The sequence below is a fragment of the Nematolebias whitei genome, chromosome 20, assembly GCF_014905685.2.
Source record: "Nematolebias whitei isolate Nwh7 chromosome 20, NemWhi1, whole genome shotgun sequence".
NCBI classification, from domain to species: Eukaryota; Metazoa; Chordata; class Actinopteri; order Cyprinodontiformes; family Rivulidae; genus Nematolebias; species Nematolebias whitei.
The window spans coordinates 29,243,354-29,267,716 of NC_056517.1; the positions used below are offsets into that span (position 1 = coordinate 29,243,354).

General features: G+C 39.6%; 1 protein-coding gene across 1 annotated transcript in view; it reads right to left on the reverse strand.

Annotated features, from left to right (window-relative positions):
- Window positions 1-24,363, reverse strand: part of vipr1b (vasoactive intestinal peptide receptor 1b) — a 56,444-nt gene that overhangs the window by 12,252 nt on the left and 19,829 nt on the right. Inside the window, exons 3-5 of the mRNA XM_037694113.1 lie at window positions 23,267-23,377; window positions 11,157-11,257; window positions 5,008-5,105 (exon numbers count right to left, since the gene is read on the reverse strand). Of these exons, the coding sequence (XP_037550041.1) occupies window positions 5,008-5,105; window positions 11,157-11,257; window positions 23,267-23,377 (310 nt within the window). The remainder of the gene's footprint in view (window positions 1-5,007; window positions 5,106-11,156; window positions 11,258-23,266; window positions 23,378-24,363) is intronic.

Below are 24,363 nucleotides of genomic sequence, written 5' to 3' on the forward strand. Positions count from 1 at the left end.
AATGGGTAAATGCTTGTGAAACTCTCAATTATCCAATTATTTAACACATTTCACCTCTTGATTACATTATCATTCTTGGAGGGATTAAATCATTAGTCGGAATGTGAAAGTGGTGTAAAGTTTCTAAGTAAGTTTGTTTTTATTCCAAGTCGTTTTGTCCCCAGGGCAGGAAAACATTCATTTCTGGCGCTAAAGCACATTTCAAATAATTTAATGCCCCCACTGGAGGTATTACATGCTCATTTTCCCCTCATTCCCACCCAGGACAGCTTTTTCACATTCTGTCAAAGCGGTGTAAAAACATTACTGTTACATGCTGTCATTGTGATTTGTTATTAACTGCGTTCTCCAGGGTGGTGTGGAGTTTAGCAGCATGAATTGACTGACGCTTTTCTGTGTGGAGGTGGTGTGATGTCCCTGCATCTGTGTAGGTTTTCTATGAAGTTGTACTTTTTAAGATGTAACATTTTGTTATGTGCCATCACTATTTTAAATAGATGTTAATAATAATAATAATAGTACTGTATTTCATAAAATGTTTGCTTTCTTCCAGTCCTACTGCATGTAGTGCACGACCAATAAACATTTTTTGAATATATTTTAAACTGAGACAGCGAAAATTCAGTTGCCAGAAGATGGATGAAAAGTATTTTATGAAAGAGCCTTAATCTGAATGACAAGTTATGTTTGTTATAAAATTATTTTCCTGCTTGAATATTCAACAAAGAATATTTTTCAGTATTAAAATAAAGCCATATGTAGCGGGTTGATGTGATAGTTCATGTCTTTAGAAGTGCAATTCTATAAAAAGGTTATAAACAAATAAATAAACAAAATTAAAGTAGTTTTTCCAAGCTGAGCTCATTCAAATCTTTACAACAGGTAAGGTATTAATTGTTAATAATCCTGTTAACTGTTTAGTTACATAAAGATTAAAGTCATTTTAGGAATCACAAACACAACGTTGGTCCTTTCCTGCTCTGGTGAAGATTCTCAGTCATCCAGGACATGGTCAATTCAAAAAAGATCAGGACAAAAACAACTGGACTTTCTCTGTAACAGAAGACGTTTCACTTCTCAACCGAGATTATTGGGAAAGCTTCTCGGATGAGAAGCAAAACGCCTTCTGTTACAAATAAAGTCCAGTTGTTTTTGTCTTGAACTTTTTTGAAGTCCTTTCCTGCTATACTTAGTGTTTTCGGAACAAGCTACATCCTATAGTTTCCGACTGATAACACTTTGCCTTTCCATCACCACAGCCTCCTAGTGCTCCATCATGCTTCTTATGGCTCAGATATGTTGATAATTTCCATTTGATTTTCTCATGTTTAAGTAATCATTCTGACCTCGCCTCTTGCAAGTTAGGAAGTGAGGATCAATGAACGCTTAGACTGGCACACGTTCAGCTTGTGCATGTCCTCTTTGAAAGTACTAAAGGTAAATGACAGACAGACAGACATCTTCCACTTGTTCCGAAGCTGGGTCACGGGGTAGCCGCTTGAACAGGAAAGCCCAGACATCTCTTTCCATAGCCACCTCTTCCAGCTCTTTTGGGAAGACTCTAAGGCATTCCCAGGCCAACCTAGACACATAGTCTCTCCAGTGTGTCCTGGGTTTTCCCTGGGATCTCCTCCCAGTCAGACTTGCCTGAAGAGTAGTTCCACACCACCTTAGCGCCTCTCACCATGGGCAACTCCAGAGTAGAATAAGGTCCAGCCCCTCTCAAGGAGATTGGTTTCAGAGCTCACGCTGTTCATCGAGATGAGCCCAAATACTTCTAGTCAGTACTTCTCAGCCTCACGCACAAGCTCAGGCTCTTTCCCTGCCAGAGAGGTTACATTCCATGTCCCCAGCTTTGGTAAGCCAGGGTCAGAGTACTAAGGCTCCCACCTTTGGCTACTGCCCATGGCACCATGCACCCAACTTGTATGGTCCCTCCTGCAGGTGGTGGGCTCACAGGAACGCAAACCCATTATTCGAGCTGAGTCTGACTGAGCCCTATGGAAAGAGACCCAGTCACCATGCGCTTGCAGACGAGACCTTCCTCCAGACCTGGCTCCAGGATGGGGCCCTGGGAACCCACGTCCGGGCAAGGGACACTGAGCTCCTTGCTGTTTTCTGTCCATTTGAGTTTTGGTAATCACTCTTTGTCTGGCCTGTCAGCTAGGACTAATCTGCATTGGGAGACCCTACCAGTTACAATTGCTCCCAGCAGCATAGCTCCTAAGACATTCAAGCGTACAAACTTTGTCACCACAATAAGGTGGTGATCCAAGGAGGAATAGCGATTCAAGGAGGAACCCCAAAACATGTGGTACTTTACGAAACAGACTGGAAAACAGACAATGCTGTGGTGAAAAAAAAAACATAAATTCCATCCATCCATCCATCCATCCATTATCTTTACCTGTTTATTCCATTTTGGGTCACGGGGGTCGCTGGTGCCCATGTCCAGCAATCACTGTGCGAGGGGTGGGGGACACCCTGGATGGGTCGCAAGTCCATCACAGGGCCACATAGAGACAAATGAGACAAACAACCATTCACTCTCTCACTCACACCTAGGGACAATTTAGAGTTACCAATTGTAGTGAACCTGGTCTGACCCTTATCTGACCTCAAATCTACCAGATGGACAGAGACTGTTATTTTCATTGATCTGAATAAGTCTGAGCCATCTGATGACTTTCTTTCTTGAATTAATCAAGCAGAAAAGACAATCCTCTATAATCATTACTGTTTTACAAATGTTTGATAATCAAATGGTGTTAGTTCACTCAATGCTTACAGGTTGAAAAGAACTACTCATTTTTATTTTACATAAACAGTAAGTAATGATTTTTATTCCTCATTCAAAGGAGAAATCAGGTTAATATGCATTTCTTGATTTTCTGTCTGAAATGAGCCAAGTCGTAAGTATGTGAAAGTTGAAGCTTCGGTCAACTAAATGTTTACTGAAGAAGAAATGTCATGTTTAACTATTTGAGAAGATATCAGAGTGGAGACTCCACGAAGTCTGCTTTTCTGCAATAATCTCTCTGTCAGTTGTTAAACAAATTTCATTCTCTGACCTCGACTTTTGATAAACACCTTACGTCAAAACCACTCCTCTTTCTGGTCCATCCACGAATCAGAAAGCTCTGAAGTAAACTCGGAAGTAAACTCATTTAAAATGTGAGAACTTCTCGGTTCTGGCAGAGAGTTGGAATGGTGAACAGTTCTAGAGCGTTGGAGCGTTGGAGTTTCCAGAGAGTTATGAGTCTGAGAGTTTTAGACAATGAAGAGTTGCTGAGAGTTAAAGAATGAAAGGAGTTCAGAATTCTTGGATGCAGAACGCGTTCAAGATGATCCAGAGACGTCTTGGAATTATAATTTCTGTTTGAACGACCCACGCACGACTCTCCAAGGATTTTAGCAGTTCTCAACGGAGACGCTGAAAAAGTCTGAAGGATTCTTACTGAGCTGATGAACTTCAACAAGGTAAAGTTCTTCTTCGACCAAGTGTACCGTGGACGAGCTGAGATCTGACGAAGCGTGCAATTTCTGGTCAAACAGATTAAATTCCCTCACATATTCCTCTGTAAGATAAATCTCCGTTTCATCTTAAACTCACCTCTCTCTCATAAACCAGTACAGATATTTTAGAAATATCTGAAGCAAAGTCCTCAAATCACCGCCGAGTGATTTGAAGTTCATTATTTGTGAAACTGTCTGTTATTATTTTCATATTTTGCCAAATTAATGTAAATGTTTGATGTTAAACTTTGATTCTGAAAATAAATGACTCCATTCATTTTGATGGGTCAAAGGTAATAACGTCTCTCGTTCGCATTTCTGTTAAATTCAATGCACGGCATTACACAGTCAGAAAGATGAGGAACTCGTGAATATAGTATGCATATAAACGGGGATATATTGTCATACTACAACTAGTGACACGTACCCACGTGACTCACTACACAATCAGCCTAACATGCATGTTTTTGGTCTGTGGGAGGAAACCGGAGCACCCGGAGAAAACAACATAAATTCCAGTTCCATAAAAGGAATAGGAAATAGGCATTTAATGATATTTACCAGTGTGTGTCCTGACAGGTATTAGTTAGCGTGTATACAGTATATAGATAAGCAGCACTTGTTTAAAAGAAATAAAATACTTGTTGCATCACATCGTTAGTTTAGGATGATGAAACAAGCACAAGAATATTTTTTGTTAAAAGTTAAACAAAGAAATACTTTCATTCTGCACAAACAACTGTTTGACCTTCCTTTGAGATTACAGAACATGTAACCAATATTCCTGCAGCAACATTTAAGCAGCTTACAGCACATTCTCAACATATTAAACAGCAAATACATAAATCATTTTATTTCCACCAAAAGCCCCGAAGAGCTGGACAAGTCCACCCAATCAAATTCATCACATTTTAGTGACAAGTTGAAGGATTCATATCTTTCACAGTTTAACATAAACCTGAGTTTAATGCCTGAATGTGAAATGATCCAAGATTGACAAATTCCACCGAAAATGTGACCCTGGAATGTATAATTTGTCATGACATCCACGTCACATCAAACCACCAGGATTATAAATATTGTGCTCCAACTGAAGCCCAGAAAGTGAAAAGATGAATTTCTGTTTTTTTTTCTGAACAATTGGCTGTACAGTTCATCTACAAGGAGCTAAAATGCCACTTGGGGAGAAAATGTAAACACTTAAAAGTCAAATTAGGAAGAAAAACCAGAGTAAGACTGATCTGAGTCTAATCCAGGTCTTTGCGGGTGCGATTTACCTGAACAGTATGATGATTCAGAAACTGATTTGCTCTAATTTTGTAGCAAAGATTTACAAACGCATATCCAGATGAGCAGCCACACGGAAGAACAGTGACTATACCTCTATGCATATTTTTACTTTGTGTTGGAACCGTCTATCTTTTCTTTTAAAGGTGGCAACAAGCTGCAAATCTCTGGGAGAAAACAGCCGTGAGTAATGTGTTTACCTACCTGAAGATGCAAAGAATCACTATAGCTGTGATGAGAGAAATGAGTGAAACGCTGTGACCGATGGTGTAGCCAATCTTCACTTGCCAGAAAAACTTCCCCTTCAAAAAGAAAACAAAACATCAAACTCAACTAAATTTCTGAAGCTTGGGGTCAAATGCAATATTGTTAGTTCAATGTGAAGTCCTTGTGAATCAGTAAATTTGACCAAATTACTACAAGCACTTTAATTTGAATGATAATTAAGTGGGGTAGGGGTTCAATACAAGTTGACCTGCTTTGCTAGAATGGATGAAAAGTTAATACAACTTTTCCACTGGTTTCCACAAACATTTAACATAAACGGTTGCCTAATTCGAGAAATTTTAGCCACTTTGTAGAAGAATCACCACTGTGACACCACAGGTCTGAAGTTCCCAGCAAACCCTCACTAACTGTTTGGGTCTACCAGGTCTGTCCCGCATCTTCCCCGCCATCTGATCCAACTCACTATCAGGTGGTTGACAGCTCCTTTCTTCACCCGATTGTCCAAAACAAATGGCCGAAAATCAGATGACACGACTACAAAGTCAAACAGGGAAGTTTGGGAATATAGTGACATTCAGGAAAACCAGAATCCACTTTGGCCTTCGCTTTGCTCCAACTAGTCCAGGGGTCTGCAACATGCGGCTCTGGAGCCACATGCGGCTCTTTGGTCCCTCTGCAGCGACTCTTTCAAGCTTTGACCAAAACTGAGATAAAACTGAATTTTATTGGTTGTTATAACAACAACTAAAAGGGCTAGTTTTAGCAGTATTCCTGTCATTTATTTTGCAAATATATGAATACTAGAAACATTACAAGGAGTAAAACATACTCACTTTCACTTTATGCTTTATCTCTTCAAAGTAGGAGATGTAATGTTTCTACCATATTTTAAAAATATCACATAAAAATGCATAGTTTATCGTTTTAGTTTTTAGAAACTGGGCAAAAACTATTGTAGTGATGTAGGGCTAGGTTAGCTTCAGTTAGCTTAAGAGCTCCACTACAGTCAATTTTTAATAACGGGTTCTCACTTTTTCGAGCTACTTGACAGATATGTGACAGAGTTACTGAGTGAGATGGTCAAATCAGTGACATGAGACGTTAATTTTCTTTGACCCATCAAAATGAATGTGGTCATTTATTAACAGAATCAAAATTTAACATCAAAACATTGTACACTTGATTATGCTATCGGCTCTGATTAATAAAACTTGGCATGTTTTACTTAATAAAAACAACAGACATTTCTGAAGATATCTGGATTAATTACTGGCAAGATAGAAGAGTTTTAAAGATGATAAATGAAGGAGTTTAAATGGAGAGAAAAGATGGATGAGGGAAAGTGTGTTGACAAGGAACGGCACCCTCCATTCGACCCCAGCTCAGCCTCGGTACACTCGGTAGTGAAGCGACTTGTTACCTTTGCAGAAGATAGGTCAGCTCCGGTACGGAGTTCCATTTCAACGCTACCTTTCAGCGTCTCCTTAGGATGGCTGAGAATCGTCCGAAGTAGTGATGGTACTCCATTCAACAACACGCTCACCTCCCGGGTGGACTCACATGAGCTGTGAGTCCGTCAGCGGTTCCACTCAGATGTGGAAGGCTCCATAATCCCGACTAGACTCGGAAGAACTCCCAACTAACTCCAGCACTTCAGAACTTTTTTCAGGCACTGGAACTTTCTCCAGGCACTGAACTTTTGGAACTTCTGTTCTCCCTGGAACTAGGAAGTGTCGACTTTTAAAGAGTTCTGCTTCCGGTCACTTTTGGGAAGTCCTGATTGGTTGAAAGAACCAACAGGGGTGTGTCTAAAAAAGTTAAATCTGGTCCTCTGGACATTCAAAAAAAAAAAAAAAAAACACAAAACAAAGCAAATCAACAAAAAAATGTAGAAACGTTTCGTCTCTCATCCAAGAGACTTCCTCAGTCTGAGGAGCTGTATTCAGCTCAGTCTCTTAAATAGCACCTTCTCAGAGTGGATCAACCAGTTTTGCTGCTGACAACCAAAACCAGCTGATCACATGCTCAAGAAGGACCATCAGCCTAACAATGGATCATTAGCACACTGATGGCTGTTTACTGTTCACAGAGGGTTGAGTGATACTAGCAATCACAGCATTGTAAGAGGGGGACAGTTGAACCCGGAGGCCTCCACCCCTGTTTAACGATGGACGATTTCTTTTCACAAAGATGGCCTCCTTTACTCCTCTCTCAAACCATCGTTCCTCTCTATCCAGGATGTGAACATCTTCATCCCTGAAAGAGTGACCGCTGGCCTGGAGATTTGTGTAGACCGCAGAGTCCTGGCCTGATGATGTTGATCTTCTGTGCTGGTCCATCCTTTTGGCCAGTGGCTGTTTAGTTTCCCCGATGTAAGACTGATCACAGCCCTCCTGACACTGAACAGCATACACAACATTGCTCTGTTTGTGCCGGGGGACTGGATCTTTGGGATGAACCAGTCTTTGCCGTAATGTATTTTGGGGTTTAAAAGCCACTGGGACATTATGTTTAGAAAATAAACGTCTCAGTTTCTCTGATACTCCCTCAACATACGGAATGACCACTGGTCTGGGTCTGGGTTCCTCCTTTTCACCTGATGGCTGACTGGAGTCCTGTTTGGGTTTCTTCTCTGCTTTCAGGAAGGCCCAGTTAGGATATCCACATTGCTCTAGAGCCTGTCTTGTGTAGGATTTCTCCTTCTGCCTGGCTCCTGAGCTAGTGGGGATGCTGTCTGCTCTGTGATACAGAGTCCTGATGACTCCTAACTTGTGCTCCAAAGGGTGATGGGAGTCAAACTGCAAATACTGGTCTGTGTGGGTGGGTTTGTGGTACACCTCAGTTTGCAAATGTCCTCTACCAGAGACTGAGACCTCACAGTCCAAGAAAGCCAACCTGCCATTTTTTACATCTTCACGTGTGAACTTGATGTATTTATCCACAGAGATGATGTGGTCACTCAGCCCTCTGTGAACAGTAAACAGCCATCAGTGTGCTAATGATCCATTGTTAGGCTGATGGTCCTTCTTGAGCATGTGATCAGCTGGTTTTGGTTGTCAGCAGCAAACTGGTTGATCCACTCTGAGACGGTGCTATTTAAGAGACTGAGCTGAATACAGCTCCTCAGACTGAGGAAGACTCTTGGATGAGAGACGAAACGTTTCTACATTTTTTTGTTGATTTTCTTTGTTTTGTGTTTTTTTTTTTTTTTTTTTTGAATGTCCAGAGGACCAGATTTAACTTTTTTAGATTTTTCTACCTGGATTATTTGAGCATGCATCAGGACAACAGGGGTGTGGTTTTAGTGACGTCAGAGGGTCATTACAAGTCAGAAAAACAGCGTAGATGTTTAGGAACAGACAGAGAAATGTTTTGGAGAAATGACAGACTTACAGGTGCCAGTTTTCTTGTTTCTGTCTGAGAGGTTTAAAAACATGACAGTTCATTCCAATAACTTGCTTCGGACTGTCTCCGACTTTTGACCGACATCACTCTCTCTCATTTCAGACAGAAGATTAAAAATGCATTACTTTGTAACATAGACATTTTAACTTGATTTCTACTTTGAATGAGGATTAAAAATCATTAATACTGTTTCACAGTTGATTTAAAATGAGTGGTTCATTTCAACATTTAAAATGGTTTGAACTAAACACACTTTTGATTATCAAGATATTGTAAAATAGTAATGATAATATCAAAAAGAGAGTGTTCTTTCAATTGATTAGTTCAGGATACATTTAGAAAGTCTCTGGATGAGCTAATTTGTATTTCTGGATTCAAATCAATGAAATAACAGTTCCTGTCCCATGAAGGTCTTCAGAGGCAGGTTTGACCGAGGCCTAGTTCACTACACTATATTATTTTTCCTTCTTTACAAGAATCTCGTCTTTTATTTCGTCTTAGAGTGTAAAAATATCAACTACTGTTAAAAATCATTAGATATTTTTAGTTTGATAAAATCACCCCTACTGTCCAGAAAATCCCCCTCCAACAAACTTAAAGTGGTCTGTGGGCCACCAGTTGAGAATCCCAGTTGTAGCAGGTATTGTGGCTCCGGACACGTTTAATTTAGCGAACAAAGGGGCAGAAATGTCTCTTTTGATCGTAAAGGTTGCAGACCCCTGGACTAGTCATTAGTTTATCAATCCAGTCAGCATCAATCATATTCTCCGTATTGAGGTTTATCAAAGAACTAAGTTAAAATACTTACACTGTCACATTTTTATTTTATTTACTACTGTCAAAAACCTGCCCAAAGGATTTCACTAGATTTTTTTTATACTGGTTTTAGTTTCCCTGTGTTGATGAATATGAGACTGGAAGCTCTGCATCCTGTTCCACACAAATACATCAAGTATGGAGAGATGGACATCATATTCCTTTTAGAGTCCCTGACTCCCTCAATCTGTGACTGAATCCCTGTGAGGCATACTAATGAGGCTGCCTCTGTGACTCAGAGGGCCCACTGCCCACCAAGAAAGCTTTTACCGCTGCACAATGTTCATCCTTCCTTCACCCTGCTTCACCCTCATCAACACAGACAAGATTAGCTCTCTGCAGTAAAACAAACACAAGTAAGACAACATATGCATTGATTCACGTCCTACTCCTGGGGGCATCATGAATAACCTCTCATAATGTCGGATAACACAAGAAGGACTTTGACTGCCCTAACCTTGTCAGTGACACGTGTGGAGCTTCAAAAACGCTTCAGCAAACACTGATAGATGTTGACTTATGGGTACGTTCATTATTGATGATGTCAGAAAAAACAATTCCCCACAGGTCATGAATTGTTAAGTTTAAAAGAATAAAAATCATTTGAAACACATAAACAATTCAAAAGCAGCCCACAGGCAAATAAAGAAACAGCACAATCATTTTTATGTTTTTTTTTACAGTAAAATCACTTGCTCCTGTTTACATTTGAACACATTGTGGTTGTTAGTGTAACTAACAGATCGTCTTCATTTTTGCATATTTGTTTGGTTTTATGTAGACTTTTGTTGTGAAAAGAAGAAAATCAAGTGTTAAAGATCAAGAAATTCTCAACATTTTTAAAGGATTTGTGGAAAAACCTTAATTTAATGGGCTTTGTGGAAAAAAAATGGAATTACATTTTTTTATTTGCGTCAAATTGCAACAAATATCTTTACAGAAAATAAAAAGGTAAACAACACCATGTTGCATGTTTTGATAGAAAAGTCTACTTATAAAAAAAGACGAAAAGTTTTATCAAAATGGGGACAGTTGTAAAGAAAGAAACTTAAACTGGACATGTAAGAAATAATGGATGTTTTCATCACAAGTCTACATTTAATACTTTAAAATCTTCAGTTATTATACTTCTAATTAGAGTATAATTACTGTGTTAAGGAGTTTATTGGTTGATGTACTTTGTGTAAGGAAATATTTGACAAGATCCTGGAACTTGTAATTATACAGCTGATATTTGTTTGTTAAGAACTAGAAATGGATGGTGACATAATTTAAAAGATAAGTCCTTTGTTTTTCATTTTCAAACATTTACAGTATTTTATTTGAAGCAGGCTTTTTTCTGGCATTTATGATAGTTCATTTTTGACAGTGCAGCTTTGCCTGCATTTATGGGAATTCCCACGCATGGACCAGTTTCTCTCTGCTTCTTTCTGCAGAGAAAAGCTACCAGCCCACAAAGATGTACGGACCTGAAAAGCAAAAGTTTAAGCAAAGACAACTATAACGACTGTAATGTACGGTATATATTCTTTGCATTTAATAGAACAGATGTTTTTAGTTGAACCTTGTTGAATTTAAATTGAAGACCACTGCTTTACATTACGTTAATCTGTTGTCATTATTAAAACTTATTTTTAAGGCATACTTTTTGACGTCTATCGTATAAAAGAATGATAAAAATCTAAATTAACAGTATCTTAATCCCAGCAGCAGCACCATAAATAGATACAATGAGAGTTAAAAAAAATAAATCCATTTCATAAAAACTGACCCGAAAAGCAAAAAAGAAGAAAACAAACCCATTTATGTCATTCTGCCCACTGACTCTTGACGTTACCTCCCGCTGCGTTGTTACATTCATTCACTGCGGGACCTCGAATCTTTTATTCACAGTTTACACTCACATCATCGCTGGTGCTGTTCAGATTGTATCCACAGTTCACAGCAATGTCAATGGGATGCATCTCCGTCCAGCCGTCTGCTGTGCAGGTTTTAGAGAGGTTACCTGCAGAGGGAGATATAAGAAGGTCAAAGTCTCCCATTCAATGGATTTCTCTTTTAACAGAAATTCAAAATTATTGTAAAATAGATACTTCATAGGTTTCTGCAAACCCAGTGAAAACATCAAAGTCACAGCGTGTGATCTGGTTCTTCCTGCTAATGGAAGCCACTATTGTCTTTGTGCAGCATTGCAGCCTGCAGAGAGGAACTTGACTTATATAAATAATGGAAAACAGATCTTTATCTCATGTCTCATCCTGCTCCTAAAAACTAAGAATTTCTAGTGGACAGTAACATTATATAAAAAGTTAGAATGTATGTTTTGCACAGATAAATGTATCACTGCATGGTTTATGTTCAAAGTTGAACTGCAGAGCTGCACTTATGAACGGGTAAAGACACAGAAGGAGGAAGAATGAAGTGTAAACGTGTGACAAAGTGTTGAATCTTTTTTAGGACTTTGTCATTTTAAAGGCAGTCAGATAATAATACTGTAAGGTCATCTGTAAAATGACTGCTCTGCAAAATCTGAAGAAATTAAATTATTTTTGGAAGCTTTTTTAGCTTTTGCACTGAATTTAATTTGATTCCATCTGATTTTTTTATCCTTATTCTATGTCGTAATCTAATGCAATGGGCTTTTATTATTATTATTATTATTATTAATATTATAAAAATCTTTAGAATATTGATTCTAATTTAGGGATTGTGCTCGTTTCTCATTTCTCTTCTAGCTTTTATGAGTTGTTCTAATAACCAGCAGTAGTCAAAGCATTTTTTCAGGAGAATGAAAATGTTTTAAAGTTAATTACAATAGAAACGATAAGATATGCTTTTCCAACGATAAAATAATCCAAGACTAAATGGTGCGGTGTCTGAAATTCTTTCCAACTCAAAAACTCTGAAGAATTCAACCCTGTTACTTCTTTTAGGGTCCCTTTTTCTTGAAAGCATATTTTGTCGAGCGTCTGAATTTTGCAGAATAAAACTAAATCTCTTCAGGTGTTCATGGTACCATAGTAGAAATCCAGCCTCCTTACGTTGCTCTTCTTCGACCTTAACTTTAAATATTGCTGCAAAACTTTTGTTTACGAGCTTTTGGCTTTCAGTTCCCAACTGCAAATTTTAATCCGAAGTTACGTTTCATTTAACTTCAGACACAAAATGAGAAAAAAATTTAAAATGAGTCTGAAATTAAATATAGTCAGATTTTTGTTGTTACACTACGTATTCGTAAAGGTTGGCGTTGTTTATCTTGGCAGTCATAGGTGAAAAATGAAGCAGGAGAAACAATCAACGAACACCTCATCAGAGGCTAGCTATATATTTTCACGCAAAATGATTTTATTCTAAAAGAACTTCAAGTTGCAGTGATTTATCCACCATTAATTCATTTTTATGGCAAACTGCAAGCTATTTTTGTGTTTTAAAGCCACTCATTTAATTCATAATCATTTCTAGGGATCTTTCTTTGCCTCTCATTAGTGCATAAATCTACGGCAAAATCTGTGCAACGACATCACAAGCTTCATTTCTGTTGTCAAAGACAGGGGGTCAGAGACAAAGGTCAGTTTATATCTGGATATATAATATGATTTGATTTTTTAAAATTTTATTTATTTGTGTTAGTTTTCACATTTAAATTTAAATGAATTCATCCATGAACTTTTAGATACCGTCTTCCTCCAAAAGAGTTTAACTCCAGCTGTATCGCAGTTTAAATTTCTGAGTTTGTAAAATATGTTTGTTGTTCATTAGATGCTTTCCCCTCACCTAAATTAATTTCATTAAAATGTAACTGACTTGAATATTTCAATATTAGAAAAGCTCTTTATCTTTGCGACAGATTTCCATAACTCTTAATTGTTTTCGCAAGATTATTTTAAGCATGTGTGCTTTCATTATGTTCTATCAATTCAAGTCTTCAAGGCTTAAGAAACTTTATTTTACTTTTATATGTCAGTGCATCATTATACGGTTTGAAAACTTTTGAACGGTGTTCGTTACGTTTTATTTTTATTTGCAAATGTGTGCCAAACTCTACAGGTATCTCCAAAATCTATATTCAAAACCAAATCCTGCTCTGCTCCTTTTAATATCAGGTGCACTTTATCAAATCCTCTGATCACGTAATGTCTGCACATAAAATACTTTTCTAGGCCTGCATGACTCACTGCCTGACTGATCCAACTTCTTAGTGGTTAATGTTTGAAGAAAATGTCTTGGTTAAGAAAAATCACAAAATTGTGCATGACAGCTTTGAGGAACTGAGCCCCACCATCACAACAAGCACTTAAAACATGACTAATTCTAATATTTTAGGTGGCTTCTGTCAATTATTGTCATTACTTGCACTTTAGTACAGATTAGAATTACCATTTGTGGAAAATAAAAAATATATATACTTTAAAAAAGGAACTCGTCACAGAAGACTATTGTCAGAAAAACACCACGACTTTAGGATAACTCCGTCACTAAAACAGCAGCTCTTTGATTTGTTTAAAAATGACGCTGAAATTCTGAACAGCAGATTATTTTACCAAGATTAAAATAGAAATGTTTGCTTTTAGTAAACTTGGGATGTGTTTGTGCAATTAGCAGCTTACCAGTTAAGATCATATAGGCTATTTGAAAAGGCTAAAACGGTAAATAATTTAGACAAAAATAGTATTAAAAATAAAAATACTAAGTGGCTAATGACTGTAAAAATACCTGCACTGACCTTTATTTTAGCTTAGCCTTGGAGTTAATTCACATTAATACATGGACTCTGTCCTCTAACATGCTCATATGTAGCACACCGTGACGATTACATGAATAAAACAGATGCATGGTTCCACTAATCTGAATTAATCAGCTAAAAAGACGAGTGCATAGAGGAGTTCTTCAGCTTAATGTGTTTAAATGGATACACTAAATCTGAGATAAGAGGCTAAAACTATAAATTTAACACTTATTCCATCAGAGATACATGAACTGTGTCGGAGCCTTAATATATGTAGCAAAGAAAGACGTTTTTTTTTTTTAAGTAGCTGATTTTTTTTTTTTTCCAGCTGCTCTCTTCTGCATGGGTCACCACACCAAGCAAACCTGCACAAAATAGTTGCAAATGATTTACACCGGATCCCTTTCCGGATGTCACCTGAACTTGAACCTGCAGCTTCAAGATCACAAGACTGATGCACTGAGCTACCGCAGTCCCAAATAGTAGCTAATAATAAAAAGAAAAGAAAATTTAATAATGTTTCATTTTAGGCACCAAAGATTGGCTGTTTATTCAGTCTCAATGAAGCACTGTATTAAACAAAATAAATATACTACCTGCAGTAGGTGTTTGAGCGACCTCAGTTTGGAGTTTATTTCTGACCAGACTGACAAGCTAACTGCTAGTACAAGTGGCACGAAGCCCAAAGAAGATTTGAAACAACTACAATATCAAAGATGACAACTGCAGCAGCCAGCTGTAGCACTTCCGGTAAAGCATTGTTAAAATATATCTGCCAGAATTACTGTATAATATGAAAATGACAGCAGTGCTTATAAGTACAGTATGTTTCCAAAGATGAGCTATGAAAATTTGGAGATGGAGGTTGCTTTAAAATGGCAACAACCCAAGGTTCAAGGTTCTTTATTGGCATTCGCATCACATGTGGTACATGAGGTGGAATGCATTTGTGTACTCAAGGTCTCACTTTGGTAATGGCTTAACTCGGACCATTAGCTCGTCAATCCTGTCAGAACTAATGTTCATTTTTTTCCCAAACTGTGGTTGTTCAAAGTAGGGCTGCACAGTACACAAAAAATGCATTGTCGTCACACTATTAGTCTTTGCAAAGTATTACAATAAATAACAAACCCATACCAGATGCCAGGAAAATGTTTGGCAAGCATTCAGATGGAGCACTAGCCTAAATGCACACGGCTTATTCAGGAGAATTTGGCTGAAATGCTAAAGTTAACTGCTAAAGCTGCACTAAAGGATGCTGTGAGCATTGCAATGATCGTAGAAATAAAGAAGAGTGAGTAAAATGTGGGTTTATTGAAACTGATATGGACAATTCAGCATTTAACAATAATATCACATCTTCCTAAAATCCTGGAACCCAAGTTCAAACAAGTTTAAACAACGCTATCTGTAGAAAGTACAATGCTACTTTTTAAAAACATTTCCACAAAACCCTACTGCAGATCTGAACTGCCCCAATGTCCAAATCACCTAATGCATGCACCAATGTTCAGTCAGGTCATCTGGATGGTTTCTTTTTTGTGTGTGTGTGCTGAAATGTTTCGCCCTCCTTCCAGAAGGCTTCATTAGTCTGAGGAAACACCAAACAAAACTGCTTCTTCCCCAACAGCTTACTCCAAATGGGGAAAAAAAACTGAATGTTGGTGCCAAGATGGTCTCTGGGGCACACCCTCTCCTCCGGTGCCCTCCCTCTCTTTCGTCAACAGTTATGTCAAACTGGTTCAAAACACCAAAGTCCATGCTCAATAATCCAGGTATAAAATCCAACAATGTTCAGTTAGGTCATCTGGACAGTTTCTTTCTTTTTTTTTGTGCTGAGACCTTTCACCTTCCATTGGGGGGCGTTTTGGGAGAAGCAATTTTGTTTTGTGTTTCCTCAGACTGATGAAGCCTTCCGGATGGAGAGCATGGACTTTGGTGTTTTGAACCAGTTTGACATGACAGTCGACAAGGGAGAAAGTGGGCACCGTTGGAGAGGGCGGGCCCTAGGGGCCATCTTAGCACCAACATTCGTTTTTTTTCCACTTTGAAGTAGGCTGTTGAGAGAATATCCGTTTTGTCTGGTGTTTCCTCAGACTGATGAAGCCTTCCGGATGGAGGGCGAAACGTCTCAGCACACACAAAAAAAAAAAAAACTGTCCACATGACCTGACTGAACATTGTTGGATTTTATACCTGGATTATTGAGCATGGACTTTAGTGCACCTATGGTTGTTGGATTTGTTGTGGGGACAAATCCTCCTCACTCAGTCACACTGTGCCGTTTCATCAGCCCTACAACAGGCATAAAGCTAGTCCTTGTAATGCAATGCATTACATGATTACCATATCAAAGATTTAGGGAGCCATAAAACTCATGCACTTAACTCATTTGAATAGTCAGAACATGACTTAGTGTTGCTGAAGGTGGATGAATAAATAAATTCAGGGATGTGGAACAGACTTCCTGAGTGACAGCAGCTGTTAGTGTAATCAAGGTGGGCAGCAGGTCTACAATCCTCGAGGATGGAAGAATTTATTAGATTAGTTTCCTGACTGCTGCCACAGTGTTGTGCCGGAAACAAAAGGCAAAACTACTTTCAGAGAAAGAAGAAAGATGAGTCCTATCAAGGAAAAAAACAATTATTCATACAGTGAATACGGATATACTAATTTGGCTATCTACTGTATCTGCACGGTGGTTCAGTTAGTGGAGCTGCTGCAGCTCATTGAGAAGGTTGCTGAATTGAATCCTGGCCGGGGGTCTTTTTGGGTGGAGTTTGCATGTTCTCTCTGTGCATGCGTGGGTTTTCTCTGGGTACTCTGGTTTCCTCCCACAGACCAAAAACATGCATGTTAGGTTGATTGGTAACTAAATTGTCCCTAGCAGGTGTGAGTGAGAGAGTGAATGGTTGTTTGTCTCGTTTGTCTCTATGTGTCCCTGTGATGGACTGGAGACCTGTCCAGGGTGTCCCCATCTCTCGCACAGTGACTGCTGGACATGAACATCAATGACCCCAGTGATTTAAAAAGAAAGAAGTGGGTAAAAAAAAAAATGGATGGATGAATGGATGGATAATTTGGGTATCTACATCTTCACCCAGATAATGATTACCGACAAAAAAGATCAGAATTTTAATAACTTTGTAGTTATTTTCCTTTTAGAATTCAATTTCAATTCGATCTTCAGTTCACTTTACAGCGTCTTAAATTCAATTTCCATTAAGTCTACTGTACCAAAAAAGTCACATTTCTTAAAACTGTTGTAATTGAAACCTCTCCTTCAATGTCCATGAATTTCTCTTTCTTAAGATTTAGTATGCAGTGAGGGATATTCATTCAACCCCCTCGGGGCTTTCCTCTGGTGCTCCTTCCTCATTTGACCCAGCAGGACAGAGCTCCCCATTTCTGTGAGAGATGTGCAAAAATCCTGTTTTTTACAGCATTACTGGATTCAGGCAGATATAACTGATAGAACTGTTCAGAAAAAAAATAGACATAGATAAAGTAAATATGTAGACCACATGGAGGCATTCATATCCTCCAGACTACCAGGAAAAATAAATATTGTCCAGGTCCAATATTTTATTATTCACAAGGAAGAGAAAGGTACCAAAGCTCACCCTTTCATATTTGGTAGCATTGAAAAGCCATAAATGTCCTCTGTAGAGAGGAAAAGGAGTTACTATGCTGTGGGTAGGAGATACTGTATTCAGGTTTATAAATGTCCTCCAAGGATTTGAACTGCTGGTAGTCAGGAGACTAGATGAATGTGGGACAGCTGTGGCGAAGTGGTTAGAGCAGTCGCCTTCCAATGGTAGAATTAGGGGTTTGATTCCACCAGCAGTCACATGTTGAAGTGTCCCTGGGCAAGACACTGAACCCCTCATTGCCTCCGATGTGTGTCCAATGAGTGTATGAATGTGATCCAAATGACTTAGCTTTGTAGAGAAATAGTAAAGTGACAACAACCAGTTTTGGATCAGCATTCAGCACAACAATACCAAAACACAGGAAAAGTTTAAATATGTTTATGGTAAACACGCTGCTTCTGGTCGAGGTCTGGGTCCTGGGTCCAGTTCAACTTTCTTGATGGTTTGACTTGGGCTGTAGTCTCCTGTTGCCGGTGTCTCTCAGGAAGAGTGAACTGCAGCAGCAGAGCGGTCCAGGAGCATCGAGAGTCCAGAAAGGGGAATCCAGGTTCGTGGTCCTGTAATCGTGGCAGGGGTCAAACACAGGGAAGCAGAGAGCAGAAGCCAGAGCAAAAACGTGATCCAAAGATTTAGTCGAGAGAGACTGCAAGATTGGTACCGAGGTCATATGAGCAGACAATCCAAAAGGGCAAGGCAAGAGCCAAAACAAGGTAAAGCTGGATTTCTACTACTTGGTGAGGTTTGAGAATCTGGTACTGAATGAAGGTGTACAGCTTAAGGTGAACATGTGCAGTGAATGAAGGCTGATTGTAGAAACGGGAGCAGAGTGGAACTGAGTGATTGACATGAGCTGGAAATACTTGGCAGGGAGAACAAAAACATGAAAACATGGCAAACGGAGACAGGTGAGGGGCAAAAACGTGACAGAGTGCTGTATGAATGGGTAAATGAGGGCACATGTTGTAATGTAAAGCGCTTTGAGTACCATGACTAGATAGAAAGGCACCATATACGGTAAGTACAGTCCATTTACCATATAGTAACATTTTTTTGCACTTGCAATGAACATATGTTTTGATACTAAAATATAATAAAACTGCATAATTTTGAATTGAATCATTTGAACTACAGGAAATGTTTTAATTAAAAGTAGCCTTGTTTTGTTTTTTCATCCAAAATCACACGCCATTCTGAACTTTTGGCATCGTGCCTTGTAAGCTTTCACCACAGTAATTTTCCTTACGTTTTATTTGTCACTTCATATATGTATAACTCAGCTATATGTGGCTGAGCGCTTTCACCTTTTGCATATTTTGTCAGTGTGAAAAGCCTCTTAAACAGACTGTAACCCCCCAGAGCTGTTCGTTCATTTTGAACACCTCCCACCCTGCCCCCATTGTTGCATTATCACCTCAAGGGGTCAAACAACAGATTAGAGAGCTGGGAAAATGTGACACTTCAGCGATGGAGGATGCACTTTCAACCTCACTTGACAGCGAGGAAGAGGCTGAGCTGAAAGGTACCGTAGGACAAAAGTTTCAAACCAGCTCGTGAACTTTTAAATGGGTTTCATGGTCAGTACAGAAACTTCTAACTCACAGCTGAGCTGCACTGAGTGTAGTAGCTTATCTGAAGTTTGCTCATTTGCAAACAGCAGATTTGTTCTGATTTAGTGATGATGCTGAGCTCTAAGATGCAATTTTTATTATCAAATAATCATTATTGTCAAAAGCACAATGATTTTTGTCTTATTGTAACTTTTCTATTTTCTTTTTTTATATATATATATATATAATAAATAAATAACCAGTGTGCTCCCTGTAAAGGTTTCTAACAGGTTAAACCACCTGAACGCCAAACTTATTATCTTACCCAGTGAAAAATTTTTATTAAATCTCCATTTGAGGCCATTGTAAGGCCCACAGTCACTCAGCTGTGTCAAAGCTACAGACAAATGAATCATAATGAGTAGTCAAACTAAATAATTAGTTTGTATTTATGTGACAAAGGTAGGAGTCAGAAGAGGGGGGTGTTTTCAATAGAGTTTAACATTCAAAGATTACCCTAAAATTACAGCCTGTAATCTTCTTCGTCTTTCGGCTGCTCCCTGCTTTTAGGGGTCGCCACAGTGAACTAAGCTGCACGAAAATTACAGCCCGTAATATTTATGATCAATATAAAAAACAGTAATGGCTGCTGAAACAATGCAGCTCAGATATGAAGCCTGAATATGAACAGAGGACGATGTAGAAGTCAGCATCATTTCCTTTTTTACTCTATTTCTGAGGAGTCACTGAGTGCAGCAGTAAGTCTGCTTGTTTAGTCAAACAATTGTTTAGTTTAGGATCATTTGATGTAACAATAAGGGGATTTATGGTCTTCTTTACTTAAGGCAGTGTTATTGTTCATTCGTCTTCAGTTTATTGAAGTAATACGGTAACTGAAGGTTTTGCTGTAGCTGAGTAGTTTCTGCAACACAAATGAAAGCATGTAATCTGTCATTGTTGCTACTGACTTGGGATCATTAAAGTTTCAAGAAGTTATGTTTAGACTATCCACGACCGAATGCAAGGATAGCGTTTCCAGACAGATTTCACGCTGGAACCTATTTGCAAAAATAAATATATAAAATAAAAACTTTTGGGGCTCCTAAAATGAAATTTTCATGTGGATGTAAAATTGAACCCACCCCGCACTAAAATATATATTTAAATAAATAAATAAATTGTCACGATCGGTTAGTGGGTGAAACCTAAATGCAAGCAGAGCAGCAGCGAAGTGACAAAAAAGGTATTAATTTACAAAAAAGAAAAACAACGTATAATGCTGGCGCGGCAGCGACACTACTTACAACTCGTAGGAAATAACTCAGAGTATCAAGACACTGGGAGGTGAACATGAAGGTACAGCACGACACTTAATGTTCCCCTGCCTGAGACGCAGGAGAGCTCAGTATATAAGATGAGATGAGATGGAAATTTATTGATCCAACATGAAATTGTTGTGCCAGAGTTTCAGTACAAACGACCATACACAAGGAATTATACAAGACATAAAAAAATAACAGAGAATATTAAAAATAACAGAAAATATAAAAAAAATACCAACAATTCAGTTCTAAACAGGTCAGGTGTAGATAGAAACATTAAGGTGTTTATTGTAGTACAGGATTAATTTTATTGTGCAGAAAAGGGGAGGAGTTGAAAAGTTTGAAGGACTTCCTGTGTTGTACTGTGGAGCACCTCGGTGGTCTCACTCTGCGACTGAAGGTGCTGCAGTGAGAGTCCAGGGTGTCGTGCAGGGGGTGTGATGTGTTGTTCAGGATCTGGAGCAGTTTCCTCAGCATCCTCTGCTCAGACACCTGTCAGAGACTGCAGGTCCACTCCCAGAACTGAACCAGCTCGCTTGATGAGTTTATAGAGTCTGTTGGCATCAGCTTTCTTCACCCTGCTGCCCCAGCACACCACAGCGTAGAAGAGGATACTGGAGACCACTTAGTGGTAAAACATCTGCAGCATAGTCCTGCAGACATAAAAAAACCTGAGTCTCCTTGGAAGAAAAAGGTGACTCTGCCCTTTCTTGTAGAGGGCATTGGTGTTAGCCGTCCAGTACAGTTTATTGTCTAGGTGGACCCCCAGGTACTTGTAACAGTCCACAATGTCCACCTTAGTACCCTTGATTTTGATAGGGCTGGGGTGGCTGATCTTCTTTCTGTAGTCCACCTGCAGCTCTTTAGTTTTTTCCAATGTTGAGTTGCAGGTGGTTCTGTCCACACCATTCCACAAAGCTGTCCACCACACCTCTGTATATAAAGGGGAGAGGTTAATGATCCCAAATACAAACGACCTGGAGAGTAACTAATTATGTGCGCAGGGCAGGGCAACTGCAGATCCCTACAGAATCCCCTCTCTAACAAACGGCTCCTGACATTCCAAAACACCCCACACTAACTTGGGTGGGTGGTGGGGGAAAACACTAAAGGCCGGAGGGCACCAAAATAATCAAACTAGGAGCAGCACTGAGTACGTGAATGTTAATAAAAGTTTGGGTGGACATCCTGAAAACCATCCAGTCCACAGACCAAGTTCAGGCGGGCAGCCGGAAGACTGTCCATCCCAAGGGCAGAGTTCTGCAGTTGACGTGTAGGCCGTAGAAACTGCAGCTGCCAGTGTAGGGACCACAGGAGCAGCAGCCAACATAGGGAACACGGGTGCAGCTGGTGATGTAGAGACCTCAGGCACAGATGGTGGCATAGAGACCTTGGGCGCAGTTGGCAGCATGGGGACCTCAGGTGCAGCTGGTGGCATGAGGACATCAGGCACAGCTGGCAGTGTGGGGACTTCTGAGGACATGGAACCCTCAGAGGATGTGAACTCAGCAAGAACTGCAGGAGGTGTAAAAACTACAGAGACTGTATTAGGCATACAAAGTTCATGCTCAATCATCCAGGTATCAAATTCAATAATTCTCACTCAGGTCATCTGGACAGTTTCTAGAAGCCACCACAGGGCCTGCAGCAGGAGTGAGGACCTCTGGCAGTGGATCAGGAGGCTTAGCAGGTTCAGCCCCACCAGAGTGCACGGGAACCTTGGGGGAGTCAATCTCAGTCCTCTTCCTCTGGGCGTAGACAAGGATCTCCTGGTAAACAGGTGTATGGAGCATCTCAGGTTGGGATGTTAAGGTTTCCAGGATCTAGTTAAAGATGAACCTTCTGGTCTGGATCCTGTCCGCAGGAGTAGCATGGAGAATAATTATTAGTCCACGAATGTATGGATAAGTCACCTGATCCTCCAACGGTGGTAGATCAGGAGCCAGATTCGCTATTGCAGGAGAGGGAAATACAGAGGGTGTGGAAACTGTCATGGAGCGCGATGGGATAGAGTGAGGCGATCTCCTGTCAAACCTCATTCTCTCTCGGTGCGCAGTCTTCTCAGCTTTCTTTGAAAAACACTCAAAGAAGTACAACTGCTTGCTGGGCTTCTTTGAGGGAAGCATTTTGTCATGATTGGTTAGTGTGTGAAACCCAAATTCAAGCAGAGCTCCAGCAAAGTCACAAAAAAGGTATTTAAATACAAAAAGGAAAACATATAATGCTGGCAGGGCAGCAACACGACTTACAACTCATAGGAACTCGGAATACCAAGGCACTGGGAGGCAAACGTGAAGGTCCCTTGCCTGAATGCAGGAGAGCTCAGTTTATAAAGGGGATACATTATCCCAAACACAAACCACCTGGAGAGTAACTAATTATGTTTGCCACAGCAAACTAACTCGCACAAAGACTTGGCAATTGTTTATAAGCTGTATGCCCTTCCTGACGCAACCACAGACCACCAAGCTACCACAGCCCTCTGTGTGGAGCAGAGAGCTGCCATCTAAGGTGCCCGAGGGAGCAGATGGTAGAGGTTAAGGACCTTGCACAAGGGCCCAGAGTGGGGTAAATGAGGGTTCAATAAATAAATCATCAAACTCTTGCATGAAACCCAACATGAAGGACAAAAATACTTTGGGTCCAGTTTGACCTATCCATTATGTGTTGGGCATAAACTGACTTCAAACTGCAACCTAATGGTGACTCTGAAGTGCTCCAAGTGCTGAAGTCAGAGATATGAGACATTAATGTTTATGCTGTTACCTCTCTGTTGGTCGCTGAAGTAACTGAAATATGTAGGGCAGGTTATCGTCACCACTTCTCCAACTCTGGCTGAAGGCCAACAGGCGATGATGTCCCACATCCCCTGACAACCTGCCAACAAAAATGTCAACAACACTAACATGGCATCACTCAGACTATGACACATACACACAGATGACAGTGACAAAATAAAGTTGTGTTTAAACACGACACTCGCGATGACTGGGGGCAAATGCTTCAGGATACAGCCCTGAGTGTGTCATTTAACAGCTTTACAAACAGATTATTGTGTTGAGTTTGACCAAAAAATGTCATTACAAGGGTAGTTCAGTCTAAATCTTTAAGTCGTGTTTTTAAATCTGTGCAATAATCTCAAAAGTTGTTTTGTCACACGCTCAAAGCTCGAATAATGCTTCATGCCTGAATACATAAACACTTCACTGTCTGTTTTGTTTCAAGGAAACCAAAGACTGGCTGAAAAAATGTTGCACAACAAAAATGTTGTGATGTTTTCCCACAAGTGCACTTTCTCTAATTCACTTATTCAGGATGTGACTTCAGAGTGAAACTTCAACTAACCTTCCTGTTCAGGAAGCAGATAGGAGTGCAGAAAAATGAGGGTCATTGCAGAGATAAGGGCTGTGTTCCCATGCAAGTCATTCATATATATTCATTTAATGTAAAGTGCAGCACGTATGCAAGTGCAGGAACTGCTTTGTATTACGTTAAAGTAAAAGGACATGGCACTGGTGGAGTTACAGGTCATTTGATGGACATCGTCATGTATATTTAATGCACTTTCACTGTTTTAAAGACAATCGCAGAAGCATTTAGAAGAAAAATATACCACTACATACAATACATTTCATGGTTCTTTATAGGGATGCACAATATTATCGGCATCGACCATCGAGTTAAAGTTGAATATCGGACATCAGCCAAAGTATCAAAGTAACACTGATATAAAAAGTGGAGAGGAAAAAGTCAAAATGTCGGTGGTGTGGAAGTTTTTTTCGTTGAGGATATCAGATTCTGAAGATTTTTGGACAATGATGAGCCTCGCTACATCGTCTCCAGTTAGAGATATTTTTTCGGCG